The sequence below is a fragment of the Zingiber officinale genome, chromosome 1B (genome assembly GCF_018446385.1).
Source record: "Zingiber officinale cultivar Zhangliang chromosome 1B, Zo_v1.1, whole genome shotgun sequence".
In the NCBI taxonomy this organism is placed as follows: Eukaryota; Viridiplantae; Streptophyta; class Magnoliopsida; order Zingiberales; family Zingiberaceae; genus Zingiber; species Zingiber officinale.
Window position 1 is genome coordinate 169,468,312 of NC_055986.1, and position 18,510 is coordinate 169,486,821.

Here is an 18,510-nt window from a genome sequence, read left to right on the forward strand (position 1 = left end):
TCACTCACAAAATTAATTAGCCAAAACAAGATAGGTGCTATTTTTTATATCTAACCTAAAATTAATTCCTTAGATAGTTTAATGAATCGTAAAGCTTATAAAATTATTTTCTTAAAAGATTCGAATCAATTTTATAGAATTCGACGCATGATCCGTTCATGATATGAGATGCCACATGGCTCTCTTGGTTGCAAGCGAGCTATGCAGAGAGAGATGATCGACTTGAACGAAAAATCGAGGACTAGCTAGGTTCTATGTACAGAAGCTTAAATCAGTACCACCAAGAATAGATTACAGTACTTTTGAATCTAAGAAAGAACTAAATAGACCAGAAGGAAAGAGTTCGATTTATGGAATGATCATTATCTTGCGCTCTGGTTGCGGCATGGAGTGTCTTAAACAATGCCGCCTCAGTAGAGCTTTATTCGGGTAGTGATTTGAGTCCGGCAGATCGGGCACGTCTCAAGACTAGGACCACACTCGCAGCACGTCTGGTAGGAGACAAAATTGGAGCAAGAACATGTCAATTGTATCAAAAAGTTTCCATGTTTGATCAGGAAAAAAAAACAGTGATAACTTCCAAAATATATCATCTCTCTAAAGTGCAAAATGGATCTTAGAACCGGATTTTAGCATAATTCAGTACAAACAATAAGTTAATAGAAAATCAAAGCATAGGATAGATTCTGATACTAACCCAACTGAAAATGTTAGTAGCTCAAGATATTCTGAAATATTACGACTACCGCAGAGCAAAACTAAAATCAGACAGTTAATGGAAACTTCACCTGGTGCCCACAACCAAAAGCCATATCTTTCGGATTTGTAAGGCAAATTGGACAAAGCTGCGAAAGGGAATGAAGTAATTTTGTAAGCAGCGGGAAGTAGAAACAGCTGAGAATCACAGTGAACAATAGAAAGATATTATATCACACAATATGAAGTGCATACAAGGAATGAGAGAGCGTACATGATTATCGTAAGAAGAACTTGGTGCAGAAGGAGTTGCATTAGAAACAGTTGACGTCTCGTAGCTCGAGTATGTAGGTTCAGTTCGCTTGAAACTGGTTGATTTAAAACTGTTTGATCCGACAGAGGCTGCATACCCTCCGATTGGTGGAGGAAGAGGGACCCTTTCTGGTGACTTTGCAGTCCGACGACTGTTCCAGACCAATAAGATAGAAGAGAACATGGTTCAGCAATATGCAGTTCTGTACTATGAGTAGGAAGAAAACTGAAAGACACTTCAAATCTGTACCCTAAAATTCCGAGTTCAAGTGTTGCTTTATATTGTGAAGGTATTTCCATCAGTGCTCCAAGAGCAAATAGGCTCTCTTTTCTAGCTTCAGGCATGTTCTTTGACATTATCTCGGTAAAATTTACAAACTAGGGAAAAATACAGCTTAAGATAAAATAACCTAGTGTAAATTTATAAGAGGGCATACAACAATGTTTACCTGGAAATTGTCAAAGGCTCGTTCAGGAATGTTATCATCAAATTCTTTCATCATGTCCCAAGGGCCATCTCCAACTCCAACCAGAATTATTGACAAAGGAAAATCACTGAAACCAAAGAATCCTGATATATAAGTTAGGAGTTATCCCTTTCCATCTCTTCCATACTGCTCAATCGTACTTGTACTAACCAACATCACTAAAACATATCAAAAATCATATTTGGATTTTGGAGTGCTATATAGTTGCAAATTTTGAAGTGCAAATTTTACCTAGCTTTCACAATAGCCTCAACTGTCTTTTGTTCTTGGGAACTCAATTGTCCAAATTCAGTGTCCACGCTCCTTGTAACCTGCGTAGACATTTCCCATTAAAAAAATACATGATTGTGGAGCGAACTACAGCAAACAAAGGATTTATAAGAAAGAGAAGTGTAGAGAATAGCTTGTCATGGCAGCAACAAGAAATACGGAGAAATAGAGAAGACGATGGATTCTTTTTCTAAAACTAAGAAAGTATATCATAAGTATTCATCAGAGATGCATGTGATATTAAGCAAGAATTAGCATAAGAGAAAGAATTTGCACAATATTAGTGAGAAAGGAGATAAATAGCCCATGGGTAGAGCCAGAACAAGACACGAAAGTTCCAGAGCTGACGAAAAGGACTCTTCAAACTTGATGTCCAATCCATCGCAATGCCATTGACTCCATTTTGTTTCTAGGCGTCTGTATCTGGATAGAATCAACCACCCAAATTTCCATGAACACAATGACATACACTACAGAAAGTATACCTGTCCATCAGCAATTATCAATAGAACATGGTACTGCCCTCCGCTCTCTTCCACAATGGTCACTGCCATTTCAATAATTGGAGCAAATGAGGTGGGACCTGGAGTAAATTAAGGTGGAAGTTTAATCAACCCAGAATAAATTGTCCGGCACTTACATCAGAAATAGTAAATGTAGCATAATTACCAGCTAATTTCAATTTTGGAACAAGTTCTTTATAACGATCTAGAGCCTCCGAAAATCCATTACATGGTCTCTCGTCAGGATAGAAACTAAATATATCCTGGTCATGAGTTGATGCTGAAATCATAAAAGTATTTAATATCACAGCGGGGAAAAGAGAATTGCTTTTAAAAGCACCTCAAATCAGATAAACTTACAGTCTCCAAACCCAAAGCATGGGATCAAGTTGTCCTCATCGAATGCTGATAAGGTTTGTCCAATAATAGAGATTGCTTGCTCATATGGGTTTGGAGAATCACTAATATGATGCAAACTGCGACCTCTAAATGACCGTTTACCTGATTATCAAATGATATCTTATGTCAGCATAGTTGATTTCAATTTGTAGCAAATAAGTAATAAAGGACAATGTCCCAGGCAAAAAATAACCAGTCCACTCATTGCTCTTTGTGAAATCAATCCCGACAATAAGATTTGATGACTCAAGACCTGCTTGTGAAAGAGCTTCAGTAACCTGAAAATTGGAATTTTCAAACTATTTAAATAGAGAGAAAAGAATAGAAAACATGCTGAAACAAAATCTGTCACAGATACAACTAATATCTGTTAACTCATCATACAAAAGCTATTGTAACTTAAGCTATTACATATCACTTCTCAGAGAAAATTATGCTTCATGTAACTCATTGAAATGGGGAGGCATCAAGAGTCATTCAGTCACTGTCAAAAGTTACTACCCTGCTAACAGGATATAGTATAAGCATAAAATGCACAATAGAACAAAGTGATTGACTGTAAAGAATGATAGATGGCTATTTAGGTTGTCAAGGTAAGGTGCTGGTAATTGGAAAGAAATCTATGACACAGATGAAAGAAAATGGAGGGAACATTTAAATTTTCACAAATACTGAAGCTTGAAGACAGGTCATTTGTGGCATGTGTTCAGAAAAGCACCAAGAAGCCCAAAGCTTTGAATAAAATCAATACCATGATGTAAGAACTTGGTACGGTGTTGAGATTCAAGGCTTTAACAAAAGAATTAGAAGTCTCTTAACAGCAAGGGTTTCTTCAATGATCTAGATCATACAGGAAATCCTAGCTGCTGGCTAAATTTTTAACAACAGTATGAAAGTGTACCAACATTTGTTGAAAGTACTGGCGGGTTAATACCAAATAGCAAATTTGTCATTGTAAAGTTAAATGTGCTAATCACTAGGGACAGAGTATGTCAAAAACTAAAGACAGAGTATGTGTAAGTACTCGAGTAAGTTTTGATATGGTCAACTAGGTTAAGTTAGGTCCTATTGGGTTTAATCGTTGTGTCTAAATGTACAGGAACTTAGGAACAAGAAGTCGGGCGGAAGACACGGTGGATGAGAAGGATGGCATGAGGAGTGAACCAACGGGCTCGGTGTATTTAAAGGACGAGAAGCTGCGGCAAAATACGCCGGTGGAGCGAGAAGGATGCGCGCAGCGTTTCCAAGGGACGAGAAGTCGGAGCGGAAGACTGCTCGAGGATAAGGCCGGAGTTGGGTTCGGATGAGCCCAACTTTGGATGGTCGGAGAATCACCCAACTAACTGGAGCGGAAGATCAGACAAGTCATCAGTGTTGACTTGTCCAGACGCCCGGAGTCAAGGCGCCCGGAGAGGGTTCGGGCGCTCGGACCACCTGGGATCAAAACAGGCACCCCGTCGAGGAGCTATTGCTGCTGATGACATTGGAATCCACGTCAGTAGCACTTCGGTCACTCGGAGAGGGTCCAGGCGCCCAGACAAGGATAAAGTGTTATCTTTGCACTGTTGAGTAGCCGTTGCAAGTAGATAAAGCGCACAGCCAGGGGCACCCAGAGAGAGTCCAAGCGTTTGGAGATGCCACGTCAACAAACGACTATTTTTGACTAGTGGGCTTTAAATAGAGCCCCGGTCTTTTTGCTATTTTTGACTAGTGGGCTTTAAATAGAGGCCCGGTCTTCTTCATTTAGAACAACATTTTCTGTACTTTTATTTCCATACTCTATACTTTCTTTTCTATTCTTCAATGTGTGTACGAGGCTTCTTCACCTCCAAGGATTCGCTCGTTGAAGGAGATCATAGTGAACTTTCATTGTCTCGGAGTAGCAATCTTCCGATTACAAACCAAGTAAACCTGGTTGTCTCGTATTTTCCTTTTATTTCGTTCTAATTTAATTAAGTGTTTGTCTAACTCTAGTTGAAAGATCAAGAAGGGTATTTTTGTAATTTCAGATAAATTCATCCCCCTCTTGCCGGCTCCACATGCACCAACAGTATGGCCTACAATCACTAGGTCATAATGTAGTTTGGTTTCATAGAAGTGCCTCATGATAAATAGAACAGGAAATTGCTACATCAATCTTAAATCTGTCTCTTGAAGTTCTCTAATCAAGTGACTTACTAGTCGGATTCTCCATTAGCAATTTCCTCAATCATTACATACACCTTTTTTGTTCATTTAAGTTTTAATGTAAATAGTGTTAATAACTCCATTATTACAATTATTAGGTTTACATCTTACATGCATTACAAGTTTTGTATATTTCTATATACCCATTACCATGTTAATTCAAGTAAGAACGTATGTAGGACTCACTGCTCAAATGTAAATAACGATATATTTTCCACAATCCTTGTTTCTTATAAATAGCAGATGGCACACTTGATTTTAGTTCTTTCTTCCTAATGCTCCTTCTCCTAATGATCTTGAGTAGTGTTAGAGATGTGCAATAGTAATGATTAGTCCTTTATAACTTTGGTCAACTTTGATTAGGGGAAACCCTTTTTTATTGTAAAGAAAAAGAATTCCAATAATGAGACTCTAAAACCTGATAGAAACATTAACTTGCTTGCTTATTCCACGAGAACTAGATACTATATATAAATTGGATAGATTTTATTCAATAAGGGAAGGATTTTACAACGCCAATATTTGTAAACCACATAAAAATAACAAATTTTTTACACAGGAATAATTTGTAGTGCCATTTTCCAACATCTAGTTTCAGTATGATATTCAGTCGCTGAAGTGATCCTTTCTCAAGGCTGGTCAATTATGAACTCTTGGAATTCAGCCAAATTGTTTTCACATAAAAGTGAGGAAGGTAAAAAGGGAGGAAATGAACTCAAAAGATGAGACATGTTGAACGTTTATAGTTATATAGATGACTAGCGTAAAATTCAGTTGTTCAGAAAGTAAAGATCTGCTAATGAAGCCACAAACTAAAGCTATCCTAATTAGTTTCAAAGATTATTCAAACTTCTTCACAATCTAAATACATGAAAGAAATCTACCAGCTTAAACACTCAACAATTGTAGCTAATAAACTAAGCTTTCCGTAGATCTTCACAGAAATCAAAATTTACCTCCGCAAGTGAGTTATATTGGTCGCTTATCCTCGAATACCTCCGATCCAGCCTCGGCTTCGCGGAAGTCTGCAGCTCCGATGGTTGCGGCAGCTGTCGCGTACGGGTAGCGGCGGCGGTCCGGTGCAAAGGAGGAGCCGGGTTGTCGTTGTAGCTCTGCTCCCATGAAGGCGGTGGCGGCGGCGCTGGCTGAGTCTCAGAAAATACGTCGTGGGCCGGAAAGCTGTTCTGCCCCCAAGCGTAGGGTTGCTCCCTCGAGAAGCTCCGTTCCGGGAACGATCTGTCGCTGCTGCTCCGGGATCTCGAGCTCCCAATGCCCATCAGGCTCGCAACACCATTAACTACGACGGCGCCTACGAGGAGGAGGGATCGGAGATGCAAACTTTGCAAGAGGATGATTGATGCAGACGAGCTTGTCTTTAACTACTAACCTTTTCTAAGGAGGCAAATGATATTTCAGGAAGTACGATTCCCTAAATATAAAAGGAGAAATTTCATCCTAAATATCTCTTTTCTAAAATGCCCTCTCTAATATCTTTAATTACTTTATTGAATATATTTTTTTTATAAATTTTTAGAAAATGTCAATTTAAAAGTGGTAATGAAAGAGTGAATTGGATTATTTCCAAATTAAATTAAATTAAGAAGATTAATTAGATAAGGACAAAGGAGGAGTCATAATTTATAATTAATCTGAGTAAAATATAAAAAAAAAAACTTTTAGCAAAAGCAACTATTTTAATGGGAAGAACTATGAATAGTGACTCCTTTATAATAATAATAATAATAATAATAATTGATGTAATAATTAGGTGGGGTCCCATCCTGTCGTCACGTGAAGGTCAAAGTTAAGATGGTCAATAGATGATCGATCGGACGAGTTATACGTCGATCGGGGAGTTGAGCACCGACCCATCATCTTGGGCACAGGGAGTAATCAAACTGACGCTCAAGGGACACATAGAAATCGAGCAGAGCGGTTCTCCCGTTCAACCTAACAGCAGACTCCACATCAGTCGAGCATGCGGACAGTGAGCTTCCTGTCGAGTGGCCTTCTCTTGGCCCAGTGACAGATCAGGACAGCGGATTTCTGGCCGAGCGACTCTCCCGCTCGACGCGACAACAGACTTTTAGCTAAACAGCTATCTTGCTCAGCGTGGCAGTAGATAGCAAAGGGATAGCATAATTATAGTCAAGCGGCCATTCCGTTCGATCAAACAGCAGACAGTGGGATATCCTATACGTCCTTTTGGGAGCTAGTGTCGCTGATAGGTGGCATGGTCAGACAGAGGATCGTACAACAGAAGCTTTCACTGTCACTTCAGATATATGCTCGGCCCGTTAAGGTACTGTGTCAGAGACATTTTACTAACATGCCTTCTCAGGAAAAGCTTGGGAAAGTGTACCCGCTTTAAGAAGCGTGCACACACACTACAAGAGCCCTATATAAAGGGGGGGTCTAGGCATCAGCGGAGGTATGCTTTTCTCACGATGTTTACTGTTGCACTACAGTTCTCTTTGCTTCACCAGAGACTGACTTGAGCGTCGGAGGGTCATCGTCGGGACTCCTTCCTTGGCTCGTCACTAACGCTGCTTGTGTTGCAGGCGGGAGCGAAGTCCACCGGAGGCCAGCAAGAACATCACATCCCCAATATCTATCTCCCCGACTTTCGGTCATGATCAATAATAATAATAATAATAATAATAATAACATTTAGAAAAATTTGTGTACATAATAAATGAGATGGTCTTAGTTTATAAATGAAAATAATAATCTTAATTAATTAATTTAAAAGATAGAAAGGATAAAAGGAATATAATAATGCAAAGTGGATAATCATGTGTTTATTTTATTATTTTTATTTATTTTATTTTATTTCTGGTTCATCTAAATAAGTTTTATAGTTTCCTTTACACATCAAAGTTATTTGGTCGTTTTATTAAATCACACTCCATCTATTTAATTTACATAAAATCTCATCTTTCCTTTCTTTGCAAGTTTCTTTCAAGATTAGAAAATAAATTTACTCTTAAATTAACTTGGGCCATAATTTTTCAAGAGAAAGATTTAATATGCAAGTTCCTTACAATATGAAAAACATCAACCTACTTTTTTTTTCCTTTTATAATGTAGAGTTTTAATTGTTGACAAAGGCTAAAGCCCTAGGAGTGACCCCCTACTCTAAAATTACTTAGTTAATATTGTTAACAAGATTCAAGAACTTGATATTTATAATTAATTATTATTCTATTTGTACAACTTTATGCAAGACTCGATATTTATAATTTAAAATGTTCACTTTGCATTTACAATTATCTCTTTTTTTATAATACCATTTGAATTTATATCTTCTTTTACCAAGTAAAGAAAGGATAAATGTCTTAAAAATCTAAAAATATTTTAATTATTTGAAAGTTCCAGGTAAAACTTTGAAAAGATGATTGTTTTTAGAGTGAAATGAAAATTTGCATTTTCCACTTAATTAGGATATGCATATTAAAGGTTGCTCATGGGAGAGAATATTGGGAAAGAGATATGAATATTTAGGGGCCCTCCTTCATTTTTTTTTATTTTTGATGAAAAAAAAGTTTGCTCATACTTTAGTGCAGTGCAGTGATTCCATGATCCTTTTTTTATTTTTATATATAATGATTTGGAGAAAAGGACAAATAATTCTCAAGAATCTCAATCCGATCTCAAATAATATAGGTAAATAAATAAATAAATTTAGGTTCGGCAACTTTTGTGATTTTCAATTTTATAAAAGAAATAAGCAGTAAAATATTTATAAAATGTGCACCAATGCAAGATGTAAGGTCTCTTGCATTGTAAGAGACTTGTTACACTACTAAAATTTAACCATCAAGTCACACGATAATACATTTATTGTTGCGCGAAGTCTCTCTGTTATTATTTGTTATTATCTATTAAAAATTTATTTTGAAGCATAATAGTAGGGTTGTAAATAAGTCGAGTTGAATTGAGTTTTGGGGTGTTTAAACTTATTTGATAATATAATCGAGCCAAGCCGAGCTTAAAATGAACCAACCTTTTAAAATGAATGTTCAAGTTTGGTTTGGTTTATTTTTTATAAATTTGAATTTGTTTGAAGCTTGGCTTGAGTTTGGTTCGTTTAGATATTATCGAACTTCATTTCAAGCTTGGCTTGAGTTTGGTTCAAGCTTGATTCATTTAGATGTTATTGATCTCTCAATTCAAGCTTGTTTGATTGTTTGAAACTTTAGTTGTTTGATTGATTTATTGAGCTTGATAATTTAAATTTATTTTATTGTTTATTTAACATATTGAAAAAAGTATTATTAATGAATATGATTCGTGAATACTGTTCATGAATGTTGTTCATGAACATTGTTTACAAATGTTGCTCACGAATATTAACAAGCTGAACAATATGTGTTCAAGCTTGTTTATTTAGCTTAACGAGTTGTTCAAGTTTGTTTATTTAATTAATCTTGTATATATTGAACGAACATAAATAAGCTCTTATCAAATCGAACACTAAATTTATTCACGAACACTTAATTCATTTACAGTCCTACACAATAGTGCATCCAACTGTTGGCCAGCCTGATGGAACTTGTTCCAAAAACATGAACAAGATAATGAAAAGGAAAAATAAAGAAAAGAAGTCGTCAGAAACCAGGAGAGTATCAAGATCAAAAAGGATATATACAAAGCGCCCCACCTAATTATTAGCTGTATATGACACAAGGGAATTTTCAGAAGAAATTCAAAGCTGTTTTGTTGGGAAATTTGTTCCATTTTGTGATGTTTTTGGAAGGGAAATCAATCCGACTGCTGTCAACTCTTCTTGCAACAATGCTGAAGATCTATAGATATAAGCAAATCTCGCTTAATAAGCTCTTAAGGAACCAAAAACTCTCTTTTGAGTACAAATCTGATCAGCTAGTAAGCTCCATAATAATCATTACAAGTATTCTCAAGTTAGCAAATGCATACATGATGAGAGTGCAAGCACATTGGATTGAATGGCCTAGTCACTCAATGAATCTCCACATCAAGGAGATCCTATTAAACACAGACAATGGAATATATCAAAATAAAGTTCTCAAACAATCCTACTTGTCTTAGCTCATTGCACTACTATACACACGTTGAAGTCATCCATCTTGTGTGATAAAAGAAAACAAAGATGCATACAGCTATCTGCAATAAATAGCATATGAACAATGAAGTCCATGCACTAGATTAGCATTTTGACTATTCAGTAACCAGCTTCACAAAAGAGAACAAGGACATCAAAGCCATTAATGGATATATTTTGGCATACTAAAAGCCACATGCTTCCTGTAATCAATGTGATTGATAAATACCTGGAGAATTAATGGGGCTCTGAGTTATGCTGGAAATTGACCAAGCCCCATTCTGATAGGATAGCCAAACAAGCCACTGCTTTTCACAATTTTACATGGTGAAGTAGCAAGACAGATATAGAAATGACAAATTGCAAGGTCACCTCATCCAGAAGTCAAGTCACCAGTTATCCAATCCATCAGTATCATTTCTACAAAATGGATGAACGAACGCTTTAACAGAATCAATTGTTAGATAAAATGATTTGGCGGAGATATTTGGGATTTTGTAAAATTTAAATTATATGAAATTAAATTAAATTTATCTATCGAGATGATATGAGCTGATAACTTCAAGCTATCAATAGAGATTGGTTTTTACCAATTATTATCCGTGGAGTGGCTGAGCGAGCAGAGTGTACGCAGCAAAGTCTGAGCGACTGAGTCTGACCGGCCGAGATCGAGCGTCCGAGTGTCAAGGTTACTAAGTTCCCCATGAACTACTTGTCTCGAGTGACTTCTTCGAAGTTGTGGAGCATCTCGTTGTTGCAGCACACATGTCTGGTGACTCCAGTATCGATCCACCATTGCCGCGGGTTCGAACCGACCAGGTTCAATTCTAAGACTACTATGCAGAGATCGTCCATTTCTGGCCCCTCATTTAAGTTGGTCTCCTGTGTTTTTCTTCGACTTTTTGCATTCTGAATATTTGTGACCTACTCGGTCACAGTTGAAACACTTCTCAAAGAACTTCTTCTTACTAATGCCTCATTTGGGTCCTATCTTGAAAGGCTTGGGGTTCTTCTGTTTTGAGTTTTGACCGTGCTCGACCACGTTGACTTTCATAGTAGCATGAGAGAACAACTTTCTCTCTGAACTCTTGTTGTCTTCTTCGATGTGAAGTCTAACAATAAGTTCTTCCACATTCATCTTCTTCCGCTTGTGCTTCAGGTAGTTCTTGAAGTTCTTCCAACCAGGAGGTAACTTCTCAATGATAGCAGCTACCTAGAAGGTTTCACTCAGAACCATCTCTTCTGAGTGGATATAGTGAAAGATCACCTGAAGCTCCTGGACTTGGTTGATCACCATCTTGGAGTCAATTATCTTACAGACCAGGAATCGGCCCACAATGAACTTCTTGGCCCCTGCATCCTCCGTCTTGTACTCCTTGTCTAGGGACTTCCATAATTTTTTAGTCGTTCTCTTTATACAGTTGGCAAGACAGGATGTAGTTTCGGCAAAGGAACTCAGAATGAGTCTATGCCTCCACTGCCCTAATGGTCTGCGCATCAGTATGCTTGGGAGGGTCTTCGGTCAAGAACCAAACCGGATTGAATGTGGTCAAGTAGAAGAGCATCTTGTGTTGCCACTTCTTGAAGTTCAATCGACTAAACTTCTCTGACTTTTCCCTGTCATTGATTGACATAATTCCAATCGAGGCGAAGGGGCCTTCATGTGTTGAGTCTATTGCACCTCAACATTCTATTACGTGGCTATCTTAACAGAATCAAGTCTATTTCAAGATTGTTAGACAAAACAATCTGCCAAAGATATTTGGGACTTTGTCGAATTTAAATCACACGAAATTAAATTTAACTTATCTGTCGAGATGACTTGAGCCGATAATCTCAGGCTACCAGCAGGGGTTAGTTTTTTCCAATTACTGTCCGCGGAGTGGTTGAGCAAGCAAAGTGTTCGCGTAGCAAAGTTTGAGCGGCCGAGTCCGAGCGATCGAGACCGAGTGTCGACAAGATAGTGTGGTCGAGCAAATGGAGAGTCTGACCTGATAGAGCGACCGAGCAAGCTGAGCGTCTGGAGAGTTAGGTTGACCGAGCAGTCAGGCCGACCGGGCAGAGTTGTCGGGCGAGCGAGCTAGCTGGTGAGCGAGCTGTAGGTCCTCTGAGCAAAAAGGCAGAGCAAGCGGCTGGGCGAGCAGAGAGACCCAGTGGTCGAGCGAGTTGGAGGTTGTCGGGCAGAAAGGTTGAGCGAGCGAGCTGGAGGCCGAGCAAGTGATGCAAGCGATCGAGCGAGCAAATAGACCGAGCGAAATTGCGATCGGGTAAGCGAAGCAGCCAAGTGGACGATCGGGTAGTGTAGCAGGGTGACCGAACGAGCGAAATGGCGGCCGAACGATTGTGACTATCCGGGTCAAAGTTGAGCTTGAGACTAGCCGGGTGTAGAGGCTGGCTAGGCGAATGAAGCAACCAGGCGAGTGAGCCTTTGACCGAGCGAATCGACCGGGCAAGGTGAAGCGTAGAACTTGACTGGGCATGCACACTAAGTGAACCGAGACCTGCGATGAACACAATTTCCTTGAAACAGATTCGTCCCACTTCTGACTATGCTTCATTACTCGACGAGCTATTTCACTCGACCATTTTGATTCTACATTTGCACATGCAAGTCATGCTTACACACAAAATAACATGATTCAAGCGGAAAGAGTCTCTCCTCATATATTTGTTCACATTATCAAAACATATGAATCAATATAAATTAATCAATTTACTTTGAAACTTTCAATATAGGACTAAAATCTCATTCATAACGAAACTCCACTCCGTACCTCTTTCACTTCATCTGTATTCATATATCCAATATCAACTTCTAGTATTATTTCCATTTCTTGTTACATCAGTCATTATTGACAATCTAACCTTCCATACAAAACAAACAAACAAACAAATATCCTCTCTTTAACAACCTGTACTACTATAAGCTGTTCGTCTGATCCAAGACATCAGGACGTCAATATTCAGCATTTAATTCTTTTAGGCTTCATGTCATCTTCTATGACGCCTCAGTTTTCATTGTGGTGTATTTTCGAGGTGAGTTCGCTCCTCTCGTAACCATAGCATCAGGTAGTATCCAATCGACCAATCAATCGACATTGTTTCAATCACCCTAAGAACTCAAAATGCAATATTTAATTGCACAATCTGATTGTGCAAGCCACAGCCTGGGCCCAATACTTCAGCCGTGCTTTAACATCATCCGGATCATCTCCTGGAAACAACACAAGCGAAAGATGAATCAGATAATGCACAATTGTGACTCAAATTGTTAGATGACAACTTTTCTGTAGGAGCTAGTATTCACAAATCGCACAATTTTTTTTTTAAAAAAAATTTGGTCGATTTTCTACGGACGAAAAGCAAATCCCTATACGACGATAAAAACAAGTTCTTTTAAACAAATTTCATTTTACCTGGGCAAGAGATCTTCCAATTGGCGATGGGAGGCGACGGCGGCGTCGGGCACAGATCGACTGATTCACCCGAAGAAGAGCGATCAAGCGACCCTTTCTGCTTCTCGTCCAAGAATCTCTGTCTCATCGAGTAGCAAAGCTCCAGCGCTGGGAGCGTGCTGCAGAGATCTGGAATCACCTCGTAGCTGAACGCAAACCCTAGGTCAAGGCAACCTTTGAGATCTTCCAGATCCTCATCCGTCAGGCTTTTCGTCCTCCCGACACCATTCTTTCCCTCCTCTCCACCGTCCTCCGCGTCGATGTACCCTTCGAGCATCACCTCGCCGCTCTTCCGCGGCCACGACTCTTCTACCCATCTTCCTCTCCACAGGATCACCTCCTCCTCCTCCACCGCCACCACCTTCGGCTCCTCGTCTTCTCGCCTCTCCTCGGAGAAGTCCGCTTCAAAGCAGCTGCTTCCCATCTCGCTAATCTCCATCTCGTCCCTCTCTTGTGCTGCCACGACCATTCATTGGCCCTTTTAATGTTGCAAAGGCGGGTCCCGCCGCCCAGCGGCCCCCTCACCCCTGCCCCACGAGTATGAGAGGGAGTAAATCACGGTGAATACGGGCCCGGCGATGACATGGCGGTCGAAGGTGTTTAGCACGGACAGATATTGATGTTATCGCAATTGCTGCCGCAGACCTTCGACCTCCCGACCCATGTTACAAGAATACCATGTCATAACCGGTTGATCCCGCCCGTGGGGCTTCATTGGCCCTTTTAAGGGAAACGTTGCGGTGGGTCTATCCTACCTGTTAGCTAAATTTTAAGTTTGCCCCCTAACATTTAACTATTTTATCGTACGCTGAAAGGTTTCCGTTTGTCTATCCTCAATCTTTTAAATTAATAAAATTTGAGAAGCAAAATGATAATTTGTCTGATGTTATGCCTACAGGAAGATGACAGATGGCATGAGCTGTCATTTAGACCACAAAAATTAAGATGATCAATTGTTTATTTCACTTTCCCTTCTACCCTCTCATTCCATTGGCCAGCCGTGCGGGTGCCGCAACCGTAGATGAATTGCCTAACGACGTACTAAACTTTGGCACCCGTGTCGCGTGTCGGGTCAGTAACTCATTTGCGCCAGAAGAATTCAGACGCGTGGCGTGTGGGTCACGTCGGCATCTTGCGGCCGCGTGGAGCCCTGCGGTGGCGTCGACGAGCCTGGACCGCGAGCCTGCCGCGTGACTGGCGGTTTCGCTGACGTGGTAAGTAGGAGGATAACGTGAAGAATAGTGAAATTCGGACCCACAACAAGTTCAATATTTTCGGCATTTTCCACGTGTGATGTGGCGCTTGCACACGCGGCGTGACAGCCCCCATGAGTTGACTAATAATGAGAGATAGTCAATTGGCATTGAAGCAGCAAGATGCCGAACAATATAGTATTATTCCTGAGTCAATGATGACATGTAAAAAAAATTATTATTTTACAGGTGGGAACACATAACTTTATTTCTTGGAGTTTAAGTCATACATTGGCACACATATATGCCATAAATTATTGATAAATTCTTTGAATAATTCAATGGAATAAATCTCGGTTCTAGATTGATAGTTACATGTCAACTTACACGAGCACTTAAATTATATTAATTAAAAACATATTTATGTTTTAAAAAAATGCCACTTGTACATTTAGTTTTTTGCTTATTGTTAATTAAGAGGCATGTGATGATTATAATTATGAGATATGAAAGCACCCTTTTTTGATAATTAATGAATTAAGTTATTATTATTTGGTTGTCATAGTTGTAGATATTATTCTGTAGGATCATTTCTTATCTTTGACATAATTTCACAAGGATTTTAATGCTACGTTGTTTCTTTTCGTGAGCAAATTGATCAAAACTAAAATTCATTTCGAGTGATTAAAAAATATATAGAGGAGCTTGCGTTTCCAACACTATCTTACCAAATCAAGGACATGATCGAGACACACAAGATGCATGCAAGCAAAAGTAAAAGGCAGGTATATAAAATGAAAGCATTTGAAGCTTAGAAAAAGGGGGAAAACTCCTTTCAGGATGCAAAACAAAGCAAAAGGAAGAGTAGATCACTGGCCACCAAACTGATCTACTGTTGATCTTGGCCATGGTCATTTTGGTCATGGTCATGTGGTTCTCTGTTTCTGTCGACTCCGTAGTCAGCCCAAGGTAATAGCGACTCGAGGAAGACGATTGCAGCATTGCGGCCAATGATCTCACGAGGAGCAGCACGGACACGCACGGGGATAGCCTCTCTTTCAGCATCTTGTATCTCATGCAACTGTGGAGGGCCAACCATGAAGTCTCGTATTTCTTCAGGGGGGATTGTCGGAATCACATCAGAGAAATCGGATACCATTAGATGTGAATACCTGATGAGAAAGTCAAATAGACACTTAGAAAAAAGTACACTGCAAATGCAAAATCTGGGATTAATGTCGAAATTTCGTCCATGTATTCTCGAGGCATACTCATACGTGGTCAAAATACCAAGTCTAGTTTTTAAGTTGCTTAACTAAGAATGAGATTCATTTGTCATGCCATACTACAAAAAATTGAGCTTTCTAAATTCATATCTAGAAACTCGACTATCTCTATTATGAAATTTGCAGCTATTGAAGAGAAAAGTAAAAAATTACACAACTTACTCATTCTTTTCAGAGGAGAAAGCTTCCTTCCTTACACAATCCCAGTCCCTGGCTTCACTATTATTTTCTTTAAGTGATTCAATCACTTGAAAAGCTGCATCCTTCAATAGTTTTTGCAGTTCCGGGAACCTCCACAAAATATAACTCCTTTCAACATAGATATTGATCAGGTGCTCAAGTGAGGGGCTTCCTGCTTCTGCTGAACCAAAAAAGGGGTGTTTCAGTATTTGGGTCCATACCGCCTCCTTCATAGGTGCCTTGGCTACTAGTTTCTGGAGCACCAAAGGATGAAGCATCAAGGCCTGTTTCATAAGATCGGTAGATGTGGCTTTATCACCACTAGCGTCGTCCTCATGCTCAAGATGGAGACGAGCTACAGCCAGAGAATATGAGAAATTAGGGAACAACCACAATGAGTTATCACATCTATACTCCTCAACAAACTGTTCCAACCATCGGTACTCTTGTGCTCTAATAGAGAAGTAATCAATACAAAATAGTGCTCCCTTCGGGTCATCAGAATCTAGTGAAAGTAGAAGTTTGCAAACCTCCAAAGCTGACCGATGACATCCACGTCTGTCCATGTTCCTCATGTGGCTGAAAAGGGTTAAAAATAATGGTTTGTTTGTATCATGGTTATATTTCAAGTGGCAATTACCCTGCAGGGGAGTAAAGAGTGGATGCCAAGCACACTCTAATGCATATAAGCACTTTTCAATTGTCTCAGAAGATGTTTGATGTTCTCCAGAATACTTGAACAACTCAGCAAAGGTTAATAGAGCATCTATATGATAGGCATTGTGTGCCAAGACAGCGCCGATTGCATTTATGTCATTTGCAGCTTTTGCCATTTCAAATGCTTCTTGTGCAAATTTATAAGATGGGGAGTGCACGTACCTGAATCATAAAAACATCTTAGGAAGGTGTAATCTAAACAATTCACACAGTTCCATATAAAAGTTCTAGGTATGTATTGATGGCCAAATTGTAAATAAATCATAGCTCAATTGTATATGTACCAACCTAAGGGGAGGGAACTACATAGGGAAAATAACCCTATAAGTTTTTGTATATGTATTGAATGAATTCAAATAAATATGACACTAAGTTTCTGATTCTCAAGGACATAGGATGCCTACCTAAATGATGTATTCATTGACATGCGTAGAAACGGATATATGCACTGCAAGTCCCTAATGTTTTTTATATGCAATGATCTAAAATAAATAAAAATAAGATAATACATGAAACAATTTTGCGAATCTAATATTGGAATCTCCAAATCTTCATAATAATTTAACTGAAAAACCTAACAAGGACAAATGAAAATCCATGAACTATGAAGGCACAATTCAGTAGCTATCTAAGTGGTGGATAACAAAAGAGTACCTAAAATATTGCACCCCATCCTTCGTCTCTAGGAGCTCCATAGTCAAGGAATTATCCCATCGAGGCCAATGTCCTAATGGAGTAGCAAGAAATGTCTTCCTGAAATTATAGCTGGCACGTCTTGCACCATGTACTTGTCTTGAACTGCCAACACTGCGTTGGTTCTCAAAAGAGTTGACCACTTTAGAACCAAATATTTTTCGCAGTTCATTCTCAGCTTTTAGAAATTTTGGATCAACCACTAAGATCGAAGGTACACCATTCTTCTTGCCACTATAGTGAACTTCATTGGCATTTTCACGCAAACTATTATTGCCAGATGCTTTTGTATTGATTGAAAGCTCTTCTAGAATGGAGTCAATCGACTCTTCTGCTTTTGAGCTCTGTTTGCTCTTTTTCTTCTTTTTCTTTGATTTCTGATTAGAAGACAGAACAGTCCCAGCAGGTTTCCTGGCTGTAGGTTCTTTTACAGTATCATGCGACTGGTCTTGAAGTTGATCATCCTCCTGAAGATAAAATTTCATTAACTTTGCTGAATTTCGGTAGAGAAAATAGTATCAATTAAAACTTCACAAAGAAGATAAGTTACAGTGGCAATCAAACAAAAAAACACAGAAGGAGAATGCCCTAGAATTAGAGGTTAGCGACCGCCAACCTCGCCGTCGAGGAGATCAAAGGGATTTGTGAGTCTGCCTGTCGCAGCCGTGGAATTGGATTGCTCATCCCCATCCTCATCCTCATCCTCATCGTCAACGGTGCTGGCTTCGGTGTAAGGATCGGGGAAGGCAAGCGTCTTCTCATCCCGCTCCTTCAGGACTCGCCTCAGCAAGCGACCCGACATGGCGGCGCCACCCTCTTCGCCCCAAATCGGCGAATCCAATTGATTCTGCGATCCAGTAAAACACCGGCTCCTTTTCTCGGCTAATTAGGACTTGGAAAGGAAACAAAGTTGAATATTTGAATTTCGGAGGAGCTTTAAGAAAATAGAGAAAAGCTTGTAATAAAGTTTTCCAATTTTTCACTTAGGTCCTGATAATTTTTTTACTTTTAAATGTATAATGTTTAAAAATTAAGGTCACAGGGTTCG

General features: G+C 39.3%; 3 protein-coding genes across 3 annotated transcripts; all 3 read right to left on the bottom strand.

The window, feature by feature from the left end:
* Nucleotides 1–222: 222 nt before the first annotated feature.
* On the bottom strand, nucleotides 223–6,224 carry LOC121991504 (E3 ubiquitin-protein ligase RGLG2-like). The gene is made up of 11 exons (XM_042545498.1): nucleotides 5,812–6,224; nucleotides 2,862–2,946; nucleotides 2,630–2,770; nucleotides 2,436–2,549; nucleotides 2,252–2,349; nucleotides 1,728–1,807; nucleotides 1,458–1,563; nucleotides 1,259–1,386; nucleotides 971–1,160; nucleotides 789–845; nucleotides 223–491 (listed from the first exon to the last, which is right to left on the bottom strand). The coding sequence occupies exons 1-11, from the start codon at nucleotides 6,130–6,132 to the stop codon at nucleotides 411–413; spliced, it is 1,401 nt and encodes a 466-aa protein (XP_042401432.1). The 5' UTR covers nucleotides 6,133–6,224; the 3' UTR covers nucleotides 223–410.
* Nucleotides 6,225–12,735: 6,511 nt separating this feature from the next.
* LOC121991512 lies at nucleotides 12,736–13,877 on the bottom strand. Its single transcript, XM_042545507.1, has 2 exons — nucleotides 13,355–13,877; nucleotides 12,736–13,152 (listed from the first exon to the last, which is right to left on the bottom strand). The coding sequence occupies exons 1-2, from the start codon at nucleotides 13,860–13,862 to the stop codon at nucleotides 13,073–13,075; spliced, it is 588 nt and encodes a 195-aa protein (XP_042401441.1). The 5' UTR covers nucleotides 13,863–13,877; the 3' UTR covers nucleotides 12,736–13,072.
* A 1,480-nt stretch (nucleotides 13,878–15,357) lies between these two features.
* On the bottom strand, nucleotides 15,358–18,354 carry LOC121991520 (transcription factor 25-like). Its single transcript, XM_042545517.1, has 4 exons — nucleotides 18,079–18,354; nucleotides 17,424–17,929; nucleotides 16,035–16,931; nucleotides 15,358–15,758 (listed from the first exon to the last, which is right to left on the bottom strand). The coding sequence occupies exons 1-4, from the start codon at nucleotides 18,262–18,264 to the stop codon at nucleotides 15,476–15,478; spliced, it is 1,872 nt and encodes a 623-aa protein (XP_042401451.1). The 5' UTR covers nucleotides 18,265–18,354; the 3' UTR covers nucleotides 15,358–15,475.
* Nucleotides 18,355–18,510: the final 156 nt, after the last annotated feature.

Excerpts from the sequence above, each read along its gene's own strand:
- LOC121991504 (XM_042545498.1), bottom strand. The coding sequence starts at position 6,132 with ATGGGCATTGGGAGCTCGAGATCCCGGAGCAGCAGCGACAGATCGTTC. Across the intron at positions 2,550-2,629 it reads ATGCTTTGGGTTTGGAGACT|CATCAACTCATGACCAGGAT; the intron begins GTAAGTTTATCT and ends TTATGATTTCAG. Across the intron at positions 492-788 it reads CTTTTGGTTGTGGGCACCAG|ACGTGCTGCGAGTGTGGTCC; the intron begins GTGAAGTTTCCA and ends GTCTCCTACCAG.
- LOC121991512 (XM_042545507.1), bottom strand. The coding sequence starts at position 13,862 with ATGGTCGTGGCAGCACAAGAGAGGGACGAGATGGAGATTAGCGAGATG. Across the intron at positions 13,153-13,354 it reads TTGGAAGATCTCTTGCCCAG|GAGATGATCCGGATGATGTT; the intron begins GTAAAATGAAAT and ends TGTTGTTTCCAG.
- LOC121991520 (XM_042545517.1), bottom strand. The coding sequence starts at position 18,264 with ATGTCGGGTCGCTTGCTGAGGCGAGTCCTGAAGGAGCGGGATGAGAAG. Across the intron at positions 16,932-17,423 it reads GATGGGGTGCAATATTTTAG|GTACGTGCACTCCCCATCTT; the intron begins GTACTCTTTTGT and ends TTTATGATTCAG. Across the intron at positions 15,759-16,034 it reads TTCTCCTCTGAAAAGAATGA|GTATTCACATCTAATGGTAT; the intron begins GTAAGTTGTGTA and ends CTTTCTCATCAG.